The sequence below is a fragment of the Periplaneta americana genome, chromosome 10, assembly GCF_040183065.1.
Source record: "Periplaneta americana isolate PAMFEO1 chromosome 10, P.americana_PAMFEO1_priV1, whole genome shotgun sequence".
NCBI lineage: Eukaryota > Metazoa > Arthropoda > Insecta > Blattodea > Blattidae > Periplaneta > Periplaneta americana.
In genome coordinates this window covers 164,655,436-164,677,193 of record NC_091126.1, presented here as the reverse complement: position 1 = coordinate 164,677,193, position 21,758 = coordinate 164,655,436, and the positions used below count along the sequence as shown (strand labels likewise).

Genomic DNA, 21,758 nt, shown 5'->3' with positions numbered 1-21,758 from the left:
AACCCAATAAAAAAAATCTTGGATTCGTAGGAGAATCTTCGCCGAGTGCGATATGAGGCTGATAGTCCTGAACTCTTTACATTTCTTAACTTTTTTCTTCGGTATTGTCAGCAACACTGCCTCCTTAAAATCTTCAGGCATTCGCCTTTCTCATATATTTCGTTGCATAATGAACATTAATAACGTGTTCTCCCATTTGCCGTAGGCCCGCTCATGTCCACTTGATTCTTTGCTGCAATTATTATATTTTCCCGCCCCTTTGGTCGCTTGGTCGTGTGCTGAATCCTATTCTTCCTTACGCCAGTTACGCAGAAATAGATTCTGCTATGACATACTGTGTTTAAAGAACCGTGCATGTCGAAATGTTTGTCTTAGAAATGCTTAAATTATAATATAAGTACTGCATTTACAATAGCTTCCCAATTATTAGATTCCATTTATATGCTTTTGTTTGGAAATTTTTATTCTAAACAATGAGATAACTGCAGTCACGTGACTTACAGGAACATGTGATCTGCGAATAAGATTGCCAGATTTTAGGCTACATTTTTCTCGTATTTTTACGTGTTCTTACCTTAAAATAAGTCATCCGTAATTTGAGCATTATCTACGTTTTTTTTCCATTGCAATATAATTATTTTCCATTTGAGGTCTATTAAATATGTATGCAGAAATGTTTTTTTTTTTTAATAATGTTGTGAAGTTTAAGTGATTTCATGTAAGAAGTAAATATTCTTTTAACTTGATGAATGCTGAACTACTGTCAGTGACTCAGGAGAAGACGAGAGCGGACTGAGGAGGAAGGGATGTGAACAGATAACTTACGACAACACGTGCAATATTTGTACTGCAGTAAGCGGAAACATTAGGTCTCCTTCTGTTCAACTTAGCTTTAATTTCCATACGCATTGTTACTCATGTTTCCTGTACGAGTAATAACCTGGCTACTGGGATGCTTATCTGAGCGATGTTTATAATAATCAACAGCGATAGTCAAGAAGATCACATTCTTTCCGCTCGTCTTCTCCTGAGTAATGGACAGTACAAGTATTTCTCATCCTTAATGCAGAAAATTTATCTTAGATAATAAAAATAATACAAAATTACTTAATCCTGCCAAATCATCTACTGAAATTTAGTGCTGCTTACGGACGTTACGATACTGCATTTTACGCAAATGCCTTACTATAAAAACACCGATCAGCTGGCAATTCAGAGAGCGAATGGCGCTGGTACTGCTACCTAGGTGACAGGGCGTGACGAAACCCGCGAAGCAAGCTGTAATCAACTGTAGGTTAATGTAGATTGTTCCTGGGTTTGTAAATAGACTTCTATTAAGTAGTGCTAAATTAAAAGATCTATGTGTGTGCTGTTTATATCTGCTACAATTACGGCTTTATAAACTGCTCCAAATCATATTTTCGATTTTCGAGTGATCATGAAACTGGGTGAGCAAAATCTTCTACAGGGTGTTTCCGAGGTGGTGTTACAAACTTTCAGGGATGCTGGCGAAGGGCACATGTATCAGTTTGAGATAAGGAACCATGGTCCGGAAATGAGTCGAAAGTTATAAGCAAAAATAGTTGTGTGGAAATGGAATTGTAATTTGGCTCCACGTGCCCTCCTTCCCTTAACCTTTGTAACAGTCGTGGAAAGATGGTATGGGCCGGATGCCTCCTACGTGGGTACTTGTACCGATACAATCTGTGAGCTTGCCTACTGTTCCCATTGGCTCATCCGCATTCGAAAATCAGGCCTGCTTATTCCGCTCTCGTGTACTCCTCCATTTCACTAGGACTGATCGACTGGACACTGCAGCTTGTACACATACACTGCTGTCTACAGACGTGCATATCAGGACCGACCATGTCCGTTACACATCACGCTATCTGCATTGCTTTAGTGTAGTTTCCTGTCCCAATCCCTCAGACAGCGCACTGAATGGAATACTGTAAGTAGACAACGTAAACAACTCAGATGAATACCGTATGTGTAAGATGTACAGATAAATACACATAAATAAGGTGTACAGAGGAATAAAATTATTTCATTTCCACACAACTGTTTTTGCTTGTAACTTTCGACTCGGTCATTTCCGGACCAAGGTTCCTTATCTCAAATTGATACATGTGCCCTTCGCCATCATCCCTGAAAGTTTGTAACACCACCTCGGAAATACCCTGTAGAAGGCTTAATGCCTTCGTCTCTATGCTGCTAGAACAATAAAATAGCCTACCAGTTTCCTTTAATGTAGTAAAACTAAAGCATTTTTTAATTTGTTGTAGGCTGAATACTGTAATTGAAATACTGTATTCGTATGTTTGCCAGCATTTCGTCGGCTTCTAAAACCCAGTTAAGTTCAATTTTTCCGGAATGTTGAAATCTGTGTATATTTTGAAAATGCGCTTGCGGATAACACCTCATAAGTCCGCAAATTTGCCCATAGTTTATAAATGACAAATGCGGAAGATGGTTTTTAGTGGGTTACTTTACGACGCTGTATCAACATCTCAGGTTATTTGGCGTCTGAATGAAATGAAGGTGATAATGCCGGTGAAATGAATCCCGGGGTCCAGCATCGATAGATACACAGCATTTGCTGATATTGGGTTGAGGGAAAACGCCGAAAAAACATCAACCAGGTAACTTGCCCTGACCGGGTTTCGAACCCGGGTCACCTGGTTTCGCGGTCAGACGCGCTAATAACGGTTATTAACCAAAAGGTGAAAAGAATAAGAAGTTATTTTGCTCTCTTGTACGATTTCTTCAAATGCAGTTGTGAGGTTTGGAAAGTAACCAATCAATTTTTTTTTCATATAACTACAGATGTCTGCAGGTCCCATTAATTTAAAATTAAATACAGTTGACAGTGGAATCTGAAAAGTTTTATTTTTTATTGATTTTAAATCTGAATTACATTTAATTTATTTTAATTTAATCACATAATAAATATTTACGTTTCTCTGCATCAGATCATGAAATTTTTGATAGATGTGCGTACAGAAACATTAATTCATACACGAAGCCCTGTATTAAGTAATGGTATGCTCAATAGCTCGACAAAATTTTGCATCCCTACCGACTTGTTCATCTTCCCTCTTGCTTAAAAAAAGTCCCTTGTGCAGACGCTTTATTTCCCTATTTTGACTATGCTGTCATTTTACTGACTGACCTTTCCAGCGACAACAAAACGAAACTTCAAGGTGCTCATAATTTGTGTGTACGTTTTGTAAGCAATGTTCGTAAATATGATCATATTACTCCATCCCTGGAAACAATAGATTGGCTTAAACTAGATAAGAAAAGAAATTTACATTCACTTCTCCTTCTCTTCGAAATATTGAACTCTTCTATTCGTACCCGTCATCTCGCTTCACTTACCTTTCTTCCCACCACAATCTGAACACACGCTCTCGCCATGAAACAATACTAACAATACCATCCCATCGCACCTCCTCATACTCATCCTCTTTCACAATAGCCCTGCCAAGACTGTGGAATTCGTTACCTGTTAGCATCAGGGACTGTCGAAATAAAATTGAATTCAAACGCAAACTTACCAGTTTACTGAGGCAACTGAGTAGACTAATGGGCCTATAGTTGCATGGATTCGTCTTATTCTTTCCGGGCTTTGAAAAGAGAACTACGTGGGCCTCACTCGAGGGAATGGGATGGTGATCGGAAGCCAAGCTGTTATTACTTATCTCTGCTACGCGTTTCATAGCTGACCTTGGAAGATGCTGCAATAAAATTCCTCGGATACCACCGGCTCCTGCAGCCTTACAAGGGCTGAGGCGACGAATGAAATGGGCGACCCTTGTGATAGATATTGTGAACTGTTGTTGTTACGATGAACTGGTCAATGGTCTCGTTCCCTCGTTGCGGCTTCCCATAGAGCATGGGCGTCCAAAAGGATCGTCTGCGCCGAATCACTTGCAAGACGCTACTTGCATAAGCTCATGACCTTGGTTGGGAGGGTTGAAGATGTAGGTAGCGACAGGTGAGTTAACTAGAACAGTGGCGGTTTATTGTACGCTAGATATCATCGGGGAAGTTTGTGTACTTTAACTTGATTCAAAATCTTACTTACTGTACTTTTAGTCTGCCAATTAAACCCTTTTTCTCGGCAATAATGGAACGGGCTCCATCAGTTGCTATGGACACTAGCTTTGACTATTGTAAATAATTATGTTTATGTACGCACGAGCAAAGGTCATTGAATATCTCTTCTCCAGTGGTGTTACTTTTTAAAGGAATCCGGTCTAATAAATATTCTTCAACACCTCGTATAAATACAGATAACTGAGCCGTACCTATCAAATCATTGCTTTCATCACAAGCAAGAGAAAAATGTAAAACGTTATGAATTGTAGCATCAATCTGCCTAGATATGTCAAATATTTTAATTCTTCGTGCAACAGTTTGTCGAGAAAGGTGTAAATTGTGAAAGTGTTGCAATCTTTGGGGCACAAAATTTCTGCGACTCTAACCATGCATGTTTTTACAAACTCACCTTCCTGAAATGATTTGAGAGATTTGGCTACCTCCCATGACACAGTTTAACTAACAAATCTTTTTCTGTCATGTCAGGTGCAGGAACGTCAATATGCAGAGCATGCTTATTTAACAGGTTACTCAGTTCTTTTGCCCGATCTACTCCTGGAATAATGAAGAAATATGTATAATAATAATAATAATAATAATAATAATAACAATAATAATGGTAATATAATATTCAATAACGCTAATATAATAATATTTATAATAATCAATAATACATTTCATCTCAGCATATTGAGAATTCCATGCAACAAATGACGTTTTACATTCCCTCGAAACATGTCGGAAATTATCTTGGAACATATAAGACATTTTATGTTATCACCATCTTCAAAGCAAAGAAACTCTATAATGAAGAAATAATATAATTTCAGTTTTGTCAATACGGAAACAAAACTGAAATTATATTATTTCTTCATTATAATTCGACTTATTTTACAGCTTTATTAAAATGAATTCAAAATTCAAAGAAACTCTAGTTCCCACTCTACATTAAATTTGGAGGTCGAAGGCTTGGACAGACATTCGTAAACCACCTTATAAATCCGGTACGCCCGCCACTGCCTTGTTTACTGTATCAAGCACACGCTATGGCAGTCAGGGTGCCTTACGGGGGAGGAGGGCGAATGGAGGGGGTTACATTGCAGGTTGCATAGTGACTACACAGTGATTCGCGAATCACCTTTTGGACATCTCTGCCATAGAGCATAGATTGGCATCGTGCCTCACTTGAGAATTTGTGCCTCACTGACCTTCACAGAGCTTATCGCTCTGAGTGACATCTTCACAGTTCCCGTTCCTCCCTCACGTAGCTCCTAGGCGTGGGCAGGTTCTATATCAGTTTCATAAGCAATATCAGTGGTGGCATAATGGCATTATCAAAGCAGTGTGTCCTCGTTAGAAAACGATTATTTCATGAGAAATGGGAGGAAGAGTTTTTTTTTGCTGTTTAGAAGGGGAGAACATACGATGTATGTTATGCTCGAAAATCCTATTAGGCATTAATAAATTTAATATAAAACGACATTACTCCTTATGTCATAAAGAACATGCTGAATTAGAATGTAAGACAAATTAAATGTTATTTTTCGTATTATTCCGAAGAAAATTTATGATCTTAACATTTGCATAGTATACTAAATACGACATTATACCTTAAACACGCTGCATTAAAAGGTACGAGGAATTATTTTAGGTCGAGAACGTGCAAATCTATTAAGTAATCTTGAGAAACGTCAGAATATTCAAGAAAATAAACGTAGACAACGTGATGGAATATTATTGGCTAGTTACGAAATTTCTCGCCTGCGATTTAAATCAATTCAATGATGGAGAAATAGTAAAGAGGTTTATGATCAAAGCTGCCGAATTAATTTGCCAAATTGAATAAAAGTTTTCAAGTCTCTCACGTTAACCAAGCGCTTTCCTAATAATTCGCCGCTGACCGCCTTAGCGATTACGATAAGGTGACGCAGGTTACAGCAGTTTATATTTCCCATCCTACTCTGCAGTCTCCTCTCCTAGTAAACAAACTATTTCAAATCGAGTGCCTCACGTAACCGAAAATTGTGCCCATGTATGCCATAGAGGAAGGCTTGAAGAGTAGCCTTACAGCCAGGCTATCGAATTGGCGAGTCAGTCCTTGCTACAGTTCCTCCCAGGATAAAGAAATGCCACTGAAGAGCAGTAGCCAGTCTGTCTGGTTCCTTCAAGTGTTGAATGAGCCGTGACCACTGGTTGGGGTCTACTTGCGCCTTGGTGAGTTGGTCGCGGCAACTGGAGATGAAGCTCGTGCTCGTGCTCCAATCCATGGAACTCGGGAAGCACAAGAGGCTGTGGAATCTCGGCTGGGCGAAGACTCTATGTGAACCTCTGCAACATCTCGAGTTCCATCTTCTGTTCATCTTTCTTTTGCGACAACAATCGCACATGTACGAAGCAATTTCTCGGAGCTGGTGCTCTTCTTCGAGCTCGAAGCACACTGCATGGAAGAATGTGGGTCATGTGCCGCAGTTCACGTATTCCACACATCCAGGACAATCACGTAGGCAGCACTGGTCTCTGGTTCGCGTAAACATGATTTGGTGCCACAGAGAAAATGACTCCTTTCGGAAGAGTGTGAAGATATATGGGGTGTATGTGGATTCGTCTAAGTACCAACTGAGAAAAGGCCCCACGTTGGACGCCAATTGAATACACTCTGGAATAAGGGCATATGGTACATTGTTTCCCTATATACTGAGACCCTAATTCCGGGGGGGGGGGGGTATTCAGTTGTCGTGTGTTGGTCTCCGTTGGGGAAACGGGAGTGACGGGATAAGAGGGCCGAAGCTTAAAGGGGTGCTATATTGTTATAGTGAAGAAAAGGAAGACTGTTCAACAATATTGTTTACTGAAAAATAGCAAGGGAAAATATTAGATAATTTCCACTGGTCCTGGGGTAGGGTAAACAGGAGAGTCGCAGTAGAAATGGGTAATTTAATAAGTCGTCCTGAGATGTCGATGTGTAAAGAGCTACGTAGTGTGGTAGAATTTGTGTGTAATGGAGACAAGTAACGGGAGTACCTGAGTAGAAGAGTGTTGGACTTACCCGGAGATACGATGTGGGGGCAGGAGAACAAATGTGAGATGGACTGGGGTCGAGGTTAGTTCTCGCAATCGAGGGATTTAGCTAGCCCAGCTTAGTGACTCTTCAACAGTGAGAACAAGCTCCATGGGTGTTGATTAATCAACCGAGCCTAGCTTTGCGACTTTTCGACACCATGTGCGGGGAAACACGTAAACTTTTGAGGGATCAACGAACCTATAGTCCCGTCGCTCTAATTTCCGGCAGCCTATCACGTTACAGGTCGGCTACATTTAAACGTGTGCGTCTTGTGGTTCGCTGGTGAAGACGTTATGAATTTCCTAAGGCTCGATAAATAGTATAATCGCCCGCCATTTTGGCTCTTTCGTTGGCGTTCGCAGTAAGCACACGACGACGTTATTTGCGGCTCAATTATTTGCTGAATTACAGTGCGTTTGATTTATTATCATAGGAGCTACGACATGATAATGTTTAACCGTGTGGCAAATAGATTCCTCATCTGGTAGCTCGGCAACAAAAGAACAAAAATGGCGAACGATACTACCTACATAGACTTTATAGAGCCTTCACTTCCTAAGACGTAAGCGAAGAGGAGGAGTCACGCCGGGATTAACAGCGTCGGGACTATAGCTTCGCGAATTTTCGACAGCAGAAGGGTTCGAAAGAGAAACCGGGGTCAAGCAAGCCAGGATGGACATGGTGGAATCGAAGTCAGGATAACATTTACTGTGTGTATGTAAGGTAAATAAATGGAAGAAGAGACTGTAAAAAGACAAGTGTTACACAAGCAGGCGCGGAAAATAGTGTTTAAGGTGTATAATTATTTTAAAAACGTTAACGAGCAGAACGCTGGCGGCCATACAAGAAACGACTGCACAAGCATGTGGTGTGGGATTGAGAACCGTGCAAAGAATATTGTTAGTGAAGGAAAGAAGGTTTGTTTGGTGTCATGCTTACAGTAATTAACGGCTAAGGTCATTATTGTCTTTTGATAATTTAAATTCTCTCCTGCGCTATTTACATCGCACGTGCGTGTGAAGTACGATGTGGCAATGTTGTACGCTGCCTTGCTCTCTCTATCTGTCTCTTTCGACGCAAACGCTAGCAGACAACCGCCTTCCGAATTGCCGTCGACTCTAGTAAATGTACAGTTCCCCCAAAAAGAATGAGACGAAACTTGGTCATAGCGCGGTTCACGCGATGTCGACCTAGTCAGGAAGACATCTCGTCGTGCATGCGTAGTCTATTTTCATCCTACTCCAAAGTACACACCAGTGCAAAATGTTATCAGTAGTCTGTTATTTCTGGTGTAGGTCTCATTTTACGTCCTTGATAGTTTACCTTATGTGAAAGTTTGAAATATACCGTGTAACACGAAAGTCATCCGTCAAAGTGGGAGAACAATATTAATTTTGAAATGGCAAATGTAGACCCACGGCAAAGACATGTAAGGGCCATGACAAAGACAATAAGAACCACAATTACAAAGATCAGGACCATGATAACATATTACAAGAAACATGACAAACACCACGACAAGGATTATGATAACTACCACGACATGGACCACGATAAGGATTACAAGTACCAGAACCAAGAAAAGGACTTACAAAGATAACAAGGACCACGATAAGGACAGAGATCAGAATCACGATAATATACTACGACAAGAAACACGACAAACACCGCAAGTATTATGATAAATACCACGACATGGACCACGATAAGGAGCAGGACCAAGAAAGACAACAAAGACATCGATAAGGATCACGACAAAAATATCAACGACCTTCATAAGGACCACGAGAATGACAAAGAATGAACGACAAGGATCACAACTTGAACAACCGTTAGGAAAACGATAAGGATCACAACATGGACCACGACAAGAAGCACGATAAGGACTACGACAGAGACCACTGTAAGGATCACTACATGAAACACAAGCTTCAAAATAAGAATTACAATAAGGGCCTCAATGTGGACCACGATAAGGATCACGTCAAGGACAACGATAAGGTTCACAAGGACGACGAGTATCACAACATGGACCACGATAAGGATCACGACAAGGACCAGGATAAGGATCATAGCATGAATGGCGACAAACACCATGACAAGGATCACGATAAGAACTCAGACATGGTCCACGATAAGAACTCAGACTTGGTCCACGATAAGAACTCAGACTTGGTCCACGATAAGGATCACAGATGCGGACCACGATTAACATCACAACAAAGATCACGACATGGACAACGACAAACAGAACAATGATAACGGTACGAACCACGACATGGACTACGATAAGGACTTCAAAAATTACCAACATAGGGACCATGACAAAAACAATACTACTATAAAGACCATGACCAGAACTAGTGGAATGATAAAGACCATTACAATTGCAACAATCATTATGATAAGAATCATGGAGTAAACAAGGACCTCACTAACGGTTGCGATAAAGACAAGGGTCACGACATGGATCATGATTAGCACCACGACAACGATCACGATAAGTACCACGATATATATCACGTCAAGTACCATGGAAGGACTATGATAAGAACCAAGAAATAGCCATGAAAGGACCACGAAAGAATCGCGATAAGAACTACATCAAAGATAACAAGGACCACGACAAGGACAAAATAAAGACAAGGACTACGGTAAGAATTTATATATAAGCCACGAAAAGCACTTTGATAGGGATCACTATAAGGACCACGACAATGATCACAGAGACGACTATGACAGATCACAAGGATCATGATTGCGATAAGAACTGTGAGAATGACAAGGACCACAACAAGGACAAAGACAAGGACAACGGTAAGAACAAGACAAGAACCAGGATGAGGATCATGACATGGGCTACGACGAACACCACGAGAATGATCATGAAAGGGACCACGATATTGGGCCATGGTACTGATCAGAAGGAACTGGATTGCGATAAGAACTATGAGATTGACAAGGACCACTATACGACCACGACAAAAACAAAGACAGGAACGACTATAAAGGTCGCAACATGGACCACGACAAGCACCACGAGAATGATCATGATAGGGACCACGTTATGGGCAAGTATAAGGATGAGGACAAGAACCATAAAAGACCAAGACCACGATAAGGACAATGACAAAGACAAATACCTAATAAGGGCCATAGCAAGGAAGACGATATGGACTATTACAATACCAACAAGAACCACGATAAAGACAACAAAGATCACCATAAGGGATATCTCAAAGAACAAGGAGCACGACAAAAACAATAAGGATCACGATAAAGACCATGACAAGGAAAACAAAGACCAACATAAGAAACGCAACGTGGACAAAGACAAGGGCCGCGATAATAATTATGAAATGAACCACGATAAGGGCAAAGTTCACAATGACAGTAACGACATGGACCACGATAAGGACCAAGACTACTATAAGAACTATGACAAAGACAAATACGATAAGGATCATGATAAAAGACAACCAGAAGAATAAGGGCCACTGCAGTGACAAGGATCATAAGGACAACAACAAAGACAACGACTACGATAAGAAACATTACAAAGACAACAGTGATAACGATAGGATCGCTCAAAGAAAAAAGGATCATTATAAGATCTACGGCAACGATCACGATAAGAACCACGACATGGATCATGACAAGGACCACGACAAGAACCGTGATTCACGTCGTGATACTAGGCCTCTCGTGGTTCTTGTCGTTGACCTTGTAGTCCGTATCGTGGTCTTTGTTGTCTTTGTCGTGGTCGTTACTGTGATCCTTGTCTTTGTCATGGTCCTTATCGCGACGATTGTTGTCTTTTTTTGTGCTCCTTATGATGGTTCTTATTTTCTTTGTCAGGGTCGTTATCGTGGTCTTGTTCATTATCGTGATTCATTTCATGGTCCATATCGTGATCTTTGTTGTGGTGCTTGTCGCAGCTCATGTTGTGAACCTTGTTGTCGTTCTAGTCTTTGTCCTTGTCGTTTTTATCATGCTCCTGCAATTGTCATTTCAAATAATAACATTGTATTTCCCCTCTGGCAAGTGACTGACTATTGTTTCACATGATAGATAATGTCGTCCTCAAAGCTGGGTCTTAAGATGCTGTATGGCAGCCTGATCTATCACAGATTTACTCAGGATATTTTCTATGGAGCACCATGTAACTAATTTTGAGATGAGCTATGCTATAGAAGAGGCGGTAAGACCTGTCCTGTGACCTTATCATGTGCCATGGCTATATCACTAATGGGTATAGAGGGGGAAGTTAGATGAACTTTTGTGTCAGTAGATTCATATAATATTAACCATCATGAAACAAACTCTCTTTCTGGTCCACACCTGTGGCGTAACGGCTAGCGCATCTAGCCACAAAACCAGGTGGCCTGGGTTCGAATCGCAGTCGTGGCAAGTTACCTAGTTGAGGTTTTTTCGGGGTTTTCCTCAACCCATTATGAGCAAATGCTGGGAAACTTTTGGTGCTGGACCCCGGACTCATTTCACTGGCATTATCATCATCACTTCATTCAGACGCTAAATAACCTGAGATGTTGATACAGTGTGTTGAAATTTAAATACCATTTATATTTTTTTTTCCAAATCTAAACAGGAGCCTAAATGAAAATATGCTTTTCGGACACAAACATTGTTTTTAGACATTTATAGTTCATGGTTCATTAGACATTTTAGATACTATTCGATTTCATGACATCTACATGACATGATCTGAATAACATACTTCTATGACTTGAGGCTTCCCCTGCATTTGATGTAGAATAAGGTTTCGACGGCTAGCTCTGCCATCTTCTTCAGGGAATTCTTCATTCCCTGAAGAAGATGGCAGAGCTAGCCGTCGAAAGCTTGGAAGCAAATCTCCAACTCACCTGGCTGAGAACCCGAGAAGGGTTAGTCAACATACTTCTAGATCGTAGGAAACAAAAGATTACCAAACTAAACATCCTTTCTCTACTTGTATCTTTCAAATGAAAAGAGTATTACAGAAGCACTACAGCTTAAACAATACATTTTGTAGCAGGGGAGAATGACCCTTATGGCTTACATGTCATGCCACTTAAGAATTATCCTATACTCCTAATAATATTATTTTTGCTTGTACTGGTAATGATTATTGTGGAAAGGATGATTTATGTAATTGGTAAGCCTATGTAAAGATACTTCTTGTCTGCCCATCTACTAGGTACAATGACCATGGCGAGTAGAAAACGCAAGAATACACAGGATGTTGAAGAAGAGGAGCCAGTGACTAAGATCAAAAAGAATTTAACTAAGACAGAGAAAACAAAGAAATCGAAGAAAGGAGCCTCTGGATTCCAAAAGAAGGACAATGCTTCAAAAAGTAAGTGACGAATTTACAGATTGCTTTAGCTTTCATTTGGAAATGTAGCTAACATACATTTGCATTTGCCGTAACAGTTATATGAAAACAGTTGTTACGAGAATATTAACATTTTGAGAAGCAAGGAATAGTTTATAAAGCAAAGCGTTCTCTTTGAAAATAATGTTCCAAGTGTTACCAGGAGTAGAGAAGTTTCCCATTCTACACATTTTTTTCTATTTTCCAAGCTTATTTGAGTATAAAAATTCCTTCGGAATATGTATGATAAGAACTTTTTTGTGTTAAATATTATTAACGTACCTTGTTAACATGTTTCGACCTATTTTCGGTCATCTTCGGAACTGGTCGTTGTTGGTCTTGGTACCTCTTGTTTCCTGTGAGGGTGCGTTCGTAGTGTAGAGTCAAAGAGTGTATGTGTTTTGAAATTGAGTTGTGTGTTGAGAATATCGTTGGGGTGTGTTTTCCTGTGTCTGTATATTTCATATTGTTCTAGTGTGTTGAGTTTCTGGCTTTTTGGTTGGATGTGCAGTATTTCCATGTCTGTCTTGATGTCTTTGTAGGTGTGGTTGGCATTTGTGATGTGTTCTGCATATGTGGAGGTGTTTTGTAATTTTGTTATGGCTGTGATGTGTTCTTTGTAACGTGTTTGAAATGATCTGTCTGTCTGTCCTATGTAGAAGTGGTTGCAGGTGTTACATTTGAGTTTGTATACGCCTGTGTGATTGTATTTATTTGTGTTGTTTGTGTGTTGAGATGTTTTTGTAGAGTGTTATTTGTTCTGTATGCGATGTTGTAGTTCAATTTCTTGAATGAGGTTGCAATTTCATGTGTGTTTTTGTTTTCGTTTGTTAGTATGATGTATTTTTTGTATTTAACACAAGAAAGTTCTTATCATACATATTCCGAAGTGATAAGTGTTAAAAGTTGTGTAATCAAGATGTATAAAAATTCCGTTACGTCACAGCCTATGGAGGGCCAAACCATACCAACTGACTGTTACCTCATGTACACATCTCAGTAGATGTGACCGCTCATCCAACCAATATAGGAATAATGTGTGGTTAGCACAATGATCCCACAGCCATTATAGCAGGCTTGTGAAACCGGATTTTACTTCTCGATGTAGATTCATTGCAATACTGGATGGTTACAGATCCCATACACTGGCCGTAACTTCGTGAGAAAATTTCTTACCCCATGGAGATTAAAACCAACGCCAATTTCGTAACATTCAGGGCTCAAAATGGACGTTTTCACGAACTGGAACAATAAGTTATTTTCGTGGACACAGTAGTTTTGATGACGACAATGACATTGATGACCAGTGAGATGGCGCTATGTTTTACCATGCTAAATGTCATCAGCATCTTCCAAACTTGTTAGGCCATGTGGGCTGTTACAGACTCGATCCATCTTTTTTGCAGAACGTCATGTTAATGTGTATGTGCATAAATATACAGTGCATACATTTTAACTTTCTATGCTTGCAGATAAAATGCATGCATTATATATAGCATTAGCATTCAAATATTTATACACACATCGATTAATATAAACATTTCAAAAGCAAGCCTTCAGAAATTTTCATCCCTTTCTCATATTTGCACAGATGGAAACCATGAACAGTAGTCAGTTCATTCAATCGAAAAAAATTTATATTGGATAAAATTGCAAAAGTACCGTATTTATGCTTGGAATATAATAGCTCTCTTTTTCCTCAAAATTCGGAAAGGTGAAATTACACGGTGATAAGATATGGATATATAAAAACTGTTATTTTGATAAATTTTAAATCTTCTTTAACAGAGAAACCAAATTGGACGGAATTCAAGAAAAAGAAGAAAGAATTGAGGAAAACACGTAAAGAACAGAAGTGTTCCGTATTTGATCTTACAGAGAAGTCTAAAAAACTTTGGGAAAGGGTTCGAAGAAATGATTGCCCAGCTGAGCAGCGACAAAAATTAACTGCTGAAATACACAAGTTGTTGAAAAATAATCTGCAGAAGGTAAGTTGGGAATGAATTCTTTACAGGTTTACACTTCAACAGTACAATTTATTTCAAGACATTACATTTATAACATAGTTTTAACAAACTTTGGTCATCAGCTGCTTGATAAAGGCTGCAAGGTCAGTTGGAAATTGTTTTTGGATTCTGGTCAGTTGTCTTTCAGTTTTAAAATTTTAACATTGTCAATTTTTGGATTCAACATTGTCCGGTCTTTCAGAATAGTTAGTATTAATGACCCTAGTGTCCCAATAACCTCCTTGTCCCCTAGTGGAACTATACAGAGAGTTCCTATTCAGGCAAGTCCAAACAAAAAATAATTCTGAATTATGGTGCATTTTTGTAAATTTAAGGACATAAATAAAAGTCGTTTGCCTAGCCCCTCCTTAAGTTTCTTCAAACATTTTAAGTGTTTCACCTCCTTGTGGCAGCTGGGTAGCTCAGTTGGTAGAACATTGGCTACAGACTGGAAGGTTCAGGGTTTGATTCCAGTGGTATACCGGGGACAGAGCATCTAGAGGCTTCAGTGACGTCACTGCAGAAGAGTCTGCACACAGCAGAATTGTTTGTTGAACTACTAACTGAAAATGTTGACCACTTAATTTCAATGATCCAGCTGCACTCTCACAATACAGCATCTTCTGTTCAGAAAATGTTTTGCAGATGAATGCTATTGTGCCTGCCAGTGCAGGAGGAGGGGGAGATTGGACTATTTAAAAGTGAGTCTCCAAACCTCTAGATGCTATGTCCCACGTGTAACAGGATTCTCTCCTTTGCAAGGACCGGGGGAGGGGTGTGTGTGTGTGTTTTTTTTAATGTCTTTACTGAACAACATGCTCCTCCATTACATAAGTAATACTACATGTCTATTTGCGCTTAGAAGATTGCTATTTTCTTATAATCAGAGATGTGACGAAGTGTCATAATTCTATATGGTCTCTCTCTCCCCCTACCCCTCCCTCTCCCTCTCTCCCCCCTCTCCCCCCTCTCCCCCCTCTCCCTCTCTCCCCTCTCCCCCCTCTCCCTCTCTCCCTCTTCCTCTCCCTCTCCCTGTGCATTCGAAGATTAAATGTCAGAAGCTTGTGGTCTGAGCAGCTTTCTTCAGCGCCGCATGCCCAATCCGTTACGTGTCTTAGTAGTTGATTATTAACGATTGTTAAATCTACGTAGATACTAGCTCTTATTGTTTCGAATGTGTTGGTTCTGATCTCTCATTTACAATGTTTAAGTTTGAGATTGTGAAGAAGTCTTCCAGACTTTTCCCTCGCAGGTTTGTTGTCGTGTCGAACCATGTTTTGCTTCTAGTGTTACTATCTACTGCTATTAGTATGCCTTGTCCCTTTGAATAGTTCAAAATTTCTTCGATTCTCGTGATATTTATTTGAATGTCTTGGGTGAAATCAAAATATGAGCTCACTCCATAAAATTTCGTAGTTTTATAAGACATTTCCACTATGACGTTGTCTTCATCAGAGAGTTGCGTGATGAGTACTATATCTATTTCATTGTTATTTACGATCACCGCTGATCTTTTCCTCCCATTTCCACTCGTAAATGTTCTCAGCGATTTAGGTATACAGCACAAACTATTTCCTATAATGTATGGCTCTTGTACAAATGCCATATCTATTTCATTTTCTTTCATAATTCGCACCAGGTTATTCGCTGCTATGCGTTTGTGTTGTAAATTGTCTTGTAGACAATGCAGGGTTTTGATACTTTTATTCATAGGTTTATGATTATCTGTTTTAATAATCTGTCCTGTTTGCATTCTTTTTTAGGGCAGCTACATAGCAACTGCATGTTTTGTCAAGCGATGAATGGTTTATGTTCACAGGCGCTGTTTTATTGTATTTATTATAATTAATACAATTGACGCAATGCAGGTTTTCCTTGTTCGCTTTGCACTCATTTCTTTCATGTTTTTCTGCGCAGTGTGGGCATACTATCTCCCCAACGCATCTTCCTTCCTGTGATTATACTTGCAGCATTTATGGCAACGCGTGACAGTCAAGTAATCATCATTATTGCACACATGCCAACCTATTTTGAGCTTCCTGCCGAGCAGACGTTTTCTAGTTTCAGAATTAACTTCTATTATTAAGTTCTTGTGTTTCTTCCTATCTTCAAAAACGAATTTTGGCGTAAGGTCACTTTCGCTCAAATCTAATTCAGAATTTTGTGATACTATGGTCTCTGCAGCGTTCTCTAATTTAATGTCTTCTGGTATGTTGAATATTATTAATCTTGGGTTTCTGAACTTTGGCAGGTAACTTTGAAGTTCCTTTCCACATTATTTTTCAATTTCTGGGGAAATTTTCACCAATTCATCTTTCTTATCGGACTCAATTAATATCTGACCATTTTTTAGAGTCTTTAAAGCACTGATTCCCACCTTTATTTTAGTCGGATTCACTTTTGTTTTCAATAGCGTCTTTGTATATTCTACACTTTGATTGATTTTTGGATTTGATGAACAATTTGTACATTTTCTTATCACAGGGCATGTTATCTAGTGATCCATCATGCACTGCTTCGGAGTACAGTTTCTTCTGTCCTTCGGCTGGGTTTGCCATCCTCCACCTCCTGTCACCAGGTCGTCGCTGAAAATTAACAGATGTCTCCCCATTGTCCCTCCCATCGGCTTGCAGAGCTTGCTGTATGGATTCCCTTTCTGCTACTTTAATTTCCAGTTCAGAAATCACTTTGCCTCTGTTTTCTGCTTCATTCTTTAATTCACAAAATACTTTCCTAAGACTGCTCACAGCTGAAAGAATATCCTTCTTCAGCTCTTTTTTTAGGTTGCCACTTTTTTCAGTAACACTAATCAGAGTATTGAAAGCGTTTTCAACTGTATCGTCACTGTCTGACGCCATCTTCGGTGTGCAGCAGTCTTGTTGTCTTCCTCTTTAAGGTTTCTCCACTTTGTAGTCCATGCGCGTAGTACATAGTACACAACGATGAGGTATCTTCCCACATAGAACTCCAATCCTACACGAGTACAGTTTCTTCCTGACCAGTGAGTACTAGATATACTGCGGACAGGCCGCTACATATACATAGATATACAGTCTCAATTAGTTTATGAATCACACATATTTACAAACGCACTAGTTTTCATAAATAAGACTATTTACAATACCACTAATGTTCTCGCATGTGCAGCACACAACATATTTCCCCTTACACAATACAGTCCCCATTAGTTTAAGAATCACTCATATTTACAGACGCAATACATTCTCCATTAGTTTATGTATCACACATATCTACAAACACAATAGTTTTCGTAAATAAGACTACGTACAATGCCACTAACTTTCTCGCATGTGCAGCATTCAATATATTTCCACTTACATTAGACACTATAATAGCTAATACGTCATTTCTGCAAATAATCACTATTAAACCCACTCAACACACCAGCAACTACACCAACCCCGCCATCTTGTCTCGCGCGCGCGCGCGGGGGGGGGTGTGTGTGTGTGTGTGTGTGTGTGTGTGTGTGTGTGTGTGTGTGTGTGTGTGTGTGTGTGTGTGTGTGTGTGTGTGTGTGTGTGTGTGTGTGTGTGTGTGTGTGTGTGTGTGTGTGTGTGTGTGTGTGTGTGTGTGTGTGTGTGTGTGTGTGTGTGTGTGTGTGTGTGTGTGTGTGTGTGTGTGTGTGTGTGTGTGTGTGTGTGTGTGTGTGTGTGTGTGTGTGTGTGTGTGTGTGTGTGTGTGTGTGTGTGTGTGTGTGTGTGTGTGTGTGTGTGTGTGTGTGTGTGTGTGTGTGTGTGTGTGTGTGTGTGTGTGTGTGTGTGTGTGTGTGTGTGTGTGTGTGTGTGTGTGTGTGTGTGTGTGTGTGTGTGTGTGTGTGTGTGTGTGTGTGTGTGTGTGTGTGTGTGTGTGTGTGTGTGTGTGTGTGTGTGTGTGTGTGTGTGTGTGTGTGTGTGTGTGTGTGTGTGTGTGTGTGTGTGTGTGTGTGTGTGTGTGTGTGTGTGTGTGTGTGTGTGTGTGTGTGTGTGTGTGTGTGTGTGTGTGTGTGTGTGTGTGTGTGTGTGTGTGTGTGTGTGTGTGTGTGTGTGTGTGTGTGTGTGTGTGTGTGTGTGTGTGTGTGTGTGTGTGTGTGTGTGTGTGTGTGTGTGTGTGTGTGTGTGTGTGTGTGTGTGTGTGTGTGTGTGTGTGTGTGTGTGTGTGTGTGTGTGTGTGTGTGTGTGTGTGTGTGTGTGTGTGTGTGTGTGTGTGTGTGTGTGTGTGTGTGTGTGTGTGTGTGTGTGTGTGTGTGTGTGTGTGTGTGTGTGTGTGTGTGTGTGTGTGTGTGTGTGTGTGTGTGTGTGTGTGTGTGTGTGTGTGTGTGTGTGTGTGTGTGTGTGTGTGTGTGTGTGTGTGTGTGTGTGTGTGTGTGTGTGTGTGTGTGTGTGTGTGTGTGTGTGTGTGTGTGTGTGTGTGTGTGTGTGTGTGTGTGTGTGTGTGTGTGTGTGTGTGTGTGTGTGTGTGTGTGTGTGTGTGTGTGTGTGTGTGTGTGTGTGTGTGTGTGTGTGTGTGTGTGTGTGTGTGTGTGTGTGTGTGTGTGTGTGTGTGTGTGTGTGTGTGTGTGTGTGTGTGTGTGTGTGTGTGTGTGTGTGTGTGTGTGTGTGTGTGTGTGTGTGTGTGTGTGTGTGTGTGTGTGTGTGTGTGTGTGTGTGTGTGTGTGTGTGTGTGTGTGTGTGTGTGTGTGTGTGTGTGTGTGTGTGTGTGTGTGTGTGTGTGTGTGTGTGTGTGTGTGTGTGTGTGTGTGTGTGTGTGTGTGTGTGTGTGTGTGTGTGTGTGTGTGTGTGTGTGTGTGTGTGTGTGTGTGTGTGTGTGTGTGTGTGTGTGTGTGTGTGTGTGTGTGTGTGTGTGTGTGTGTGTGTGTGTGTGTGTGTGTGTGTGTGTGTGTGTGTGTGTGTGTGTGTGTGTGTGTGTGTGTGTGTGTGTGTGTGTGTGTGTGTGTGTGTGTGTGTGTGTGTGTGTGTGTGTGTGTGTGTGTGTGTGTGTGTGTGTGTGTGTGTGTGTGTGTGTGTGTGTGTGTGTGTGTGTGTGTGTGTGTGTGTGTGTGTGTGTGTGTGTGTGTGTGTGTGTGTGTGTGTGTGTGTGTGTGTGTGTGTGTGTGTGTGTGTGTGTGTGTGTGTGTGTGTGTGTGTGTGTGTGTGTGTGTGTGTGTGTGTTTTTTTTTCTCCCCGTTTACAAAATTAGTACACTAATGTACCAGTCCATACACTTACAATAATTTCTTTTAGATAACCTGGAAGTTAATTGCAACCCTCACATAAGCCCGCCCTTGGCCCCTATCCTGAGCAGCAAGATTAATCAAGTCCCTTACATCATATTCCAACTCTCTCAAATCCATTTTAATATTATCCTTGCATCTTCGTCTCGGCCTCCCCAAAGGTCTTTTTCCCTCCGATCTGAAATGTTATGTTATGTCTTTTTTAACGACGCTCGCAACTGCCGAGGTTATATCAGCGTCGCTGGTGTGCCAGAATTTTGTCCCACAGGAGTTCTTTTTTTAAATGCGAGTAAATCAACTGACATGGATAAATATATAATAGGATGCGAAACTTACTGAGTTTCTCGTAACACATACTAGAGGCGCTGTTGTAGAAATTGATCTTGCTGCCATCTGTTTGTGGGAGGGGCGTTATTACATCTAGCAGCGCAACAAGTAGCGAAAAGAGTAATTACTCCATGCATTTAACAGTGCACCTGGTGACGAAAATGTTAAACTGTGCAGAAAGTATTCCCTCCCACCCTCAACGATATTCAAAACTAACCCAATTTAAAATAAAACATTTACAGTTTTATTCCTCACAGCATATTCTACTGAAAATTCTTACCGGAGCTAACAGGAAGATAAAAGAGACGATGTGTTTTCACTAGCCGATTAAAATATAACCAGACAGAGACAAAAAATAAAGCAAAAGGTTAGATATTTGGGATTGTATTCTTTGGGTATTTATTGTACAGCACAATGGAAAAGTCTGCAAGAACTACTTAGATAGTTCAATTTATTATATTACTATTACTTTACAATACATTCAACAACACTATTTTTACAATGTCCATAAACATCATTGTTTAACATACGCTGCTTATACACACACGTATCACTTTATGTTCACTTTTTAGCAAGTTTCAGTCCGCCATCTCGGGTTCTCGGCTCATCAACTCTCCCATACAGCAATATCTCGAACGGATAAATAGAGAACTCTGGGTAATGTACCCAATACGTAGTTCTAATGTTCACCACCTACGACGTTGGGCGCTGATCACCTTATTTCAGACCTCCAAATCCAGATGGTGCTGACCGCAGTTTCGCATCCTATTATATATTTATCCATGCTACTGACTTGAGCCTGTCGCATTAAGCACACTTAAATGCCATCGACTTGGCCCGGGATCGAACCCGCAACCTCGAGCATAGAAGGCCAGTGCTATACCAACTGCGCCAGTCAGGCCGACCCCTCATATCTCCTCATATAATCTAGCAATTTATTTTTCACATATATATTTTGTTCAGTGATTTAAAAAAAAACACATAGTAACAGCTGACTATTTATTATTTTAAAATATTTTGTTACACTTCCAACTAGGAAAACAGACTGGAAATGTAATGAATGGATTTGCAGGGATCACTCAGAAAAATTCATTTGTGTAATGTGCAAGAATTGTTCAAAATAGCTTGGTTGTTTTCAAATAAAATTGGTTTTTTAGGAAGAAAATGGATATGATTGGAATAATGTATATTTAGTGTGTGAAGCGTAAAATGTGTTCAGATAACATTGTTGTCTTCAAATAAAACTTGATAAAAAAAGATAAAAAATTGCATTAAATTTGCCTTAAAAATAACGAGTCCAAAATGTACCCAGTCAGTAAGACCTGAAAAAAAAAATTGCTCAGTAAACCAAGGGTTTAAGAGACTTTATGAGAAATTACAAAAAAATGGAAGCTTATTATACAATGACAGGTATATATTATCAGTGTCTAAATAGTATTAATGAAATATCAGTTGAATAACTTGAGTGTTGCAGTTGTAGATTAGAAAGAGTTCTGAAATTTTTAATTATTATTAGAGTAGACACAAATGAAAGGGTTAGGTTTCAAAATGATTAATGACTAAGATTTGCAAATTAATTTATTTATTATGGTTGTAGTGCTATTCGATCAGGTTACAGAAATGACTAGCGGCTAAATTTGAAAATAATTAATAGAGTAGTGCAGTTCATGTAGAAAG

The 21,758-nt window shown here is 40.0% G+C and overlaps 1 protein-coding gene across 1 annotated transcript in view; it reads left to right on the top strand.

The window, feature by feature from the left end:
* The window catches only part of peng (Pumilio and CPL domain-containing protein penguin), a 145,662-nt gene that overhangs the window by 5,783 nt on the left and 118,121 nt on the right, over positions 1 to 21,758 (top strand). Inside the window, exons 2-3 of the mRNA XM_069838357.1 lie at positions 12,363 to 12,521; positions 14,328 to 14,527. Of these exons, the coding sequence (XP_069694458.1) occupies positions 12,368 to 12,521; positions 14,328 to 14,527 (354 nt within the window). The 5' untranslated portion in view covers positions 12,363 to 12,367. The remainder of the gene's footprint in view (positions 1 to 12,362; positions 12,522 to 14,327; positions 14,528 to 21,758) is intronic.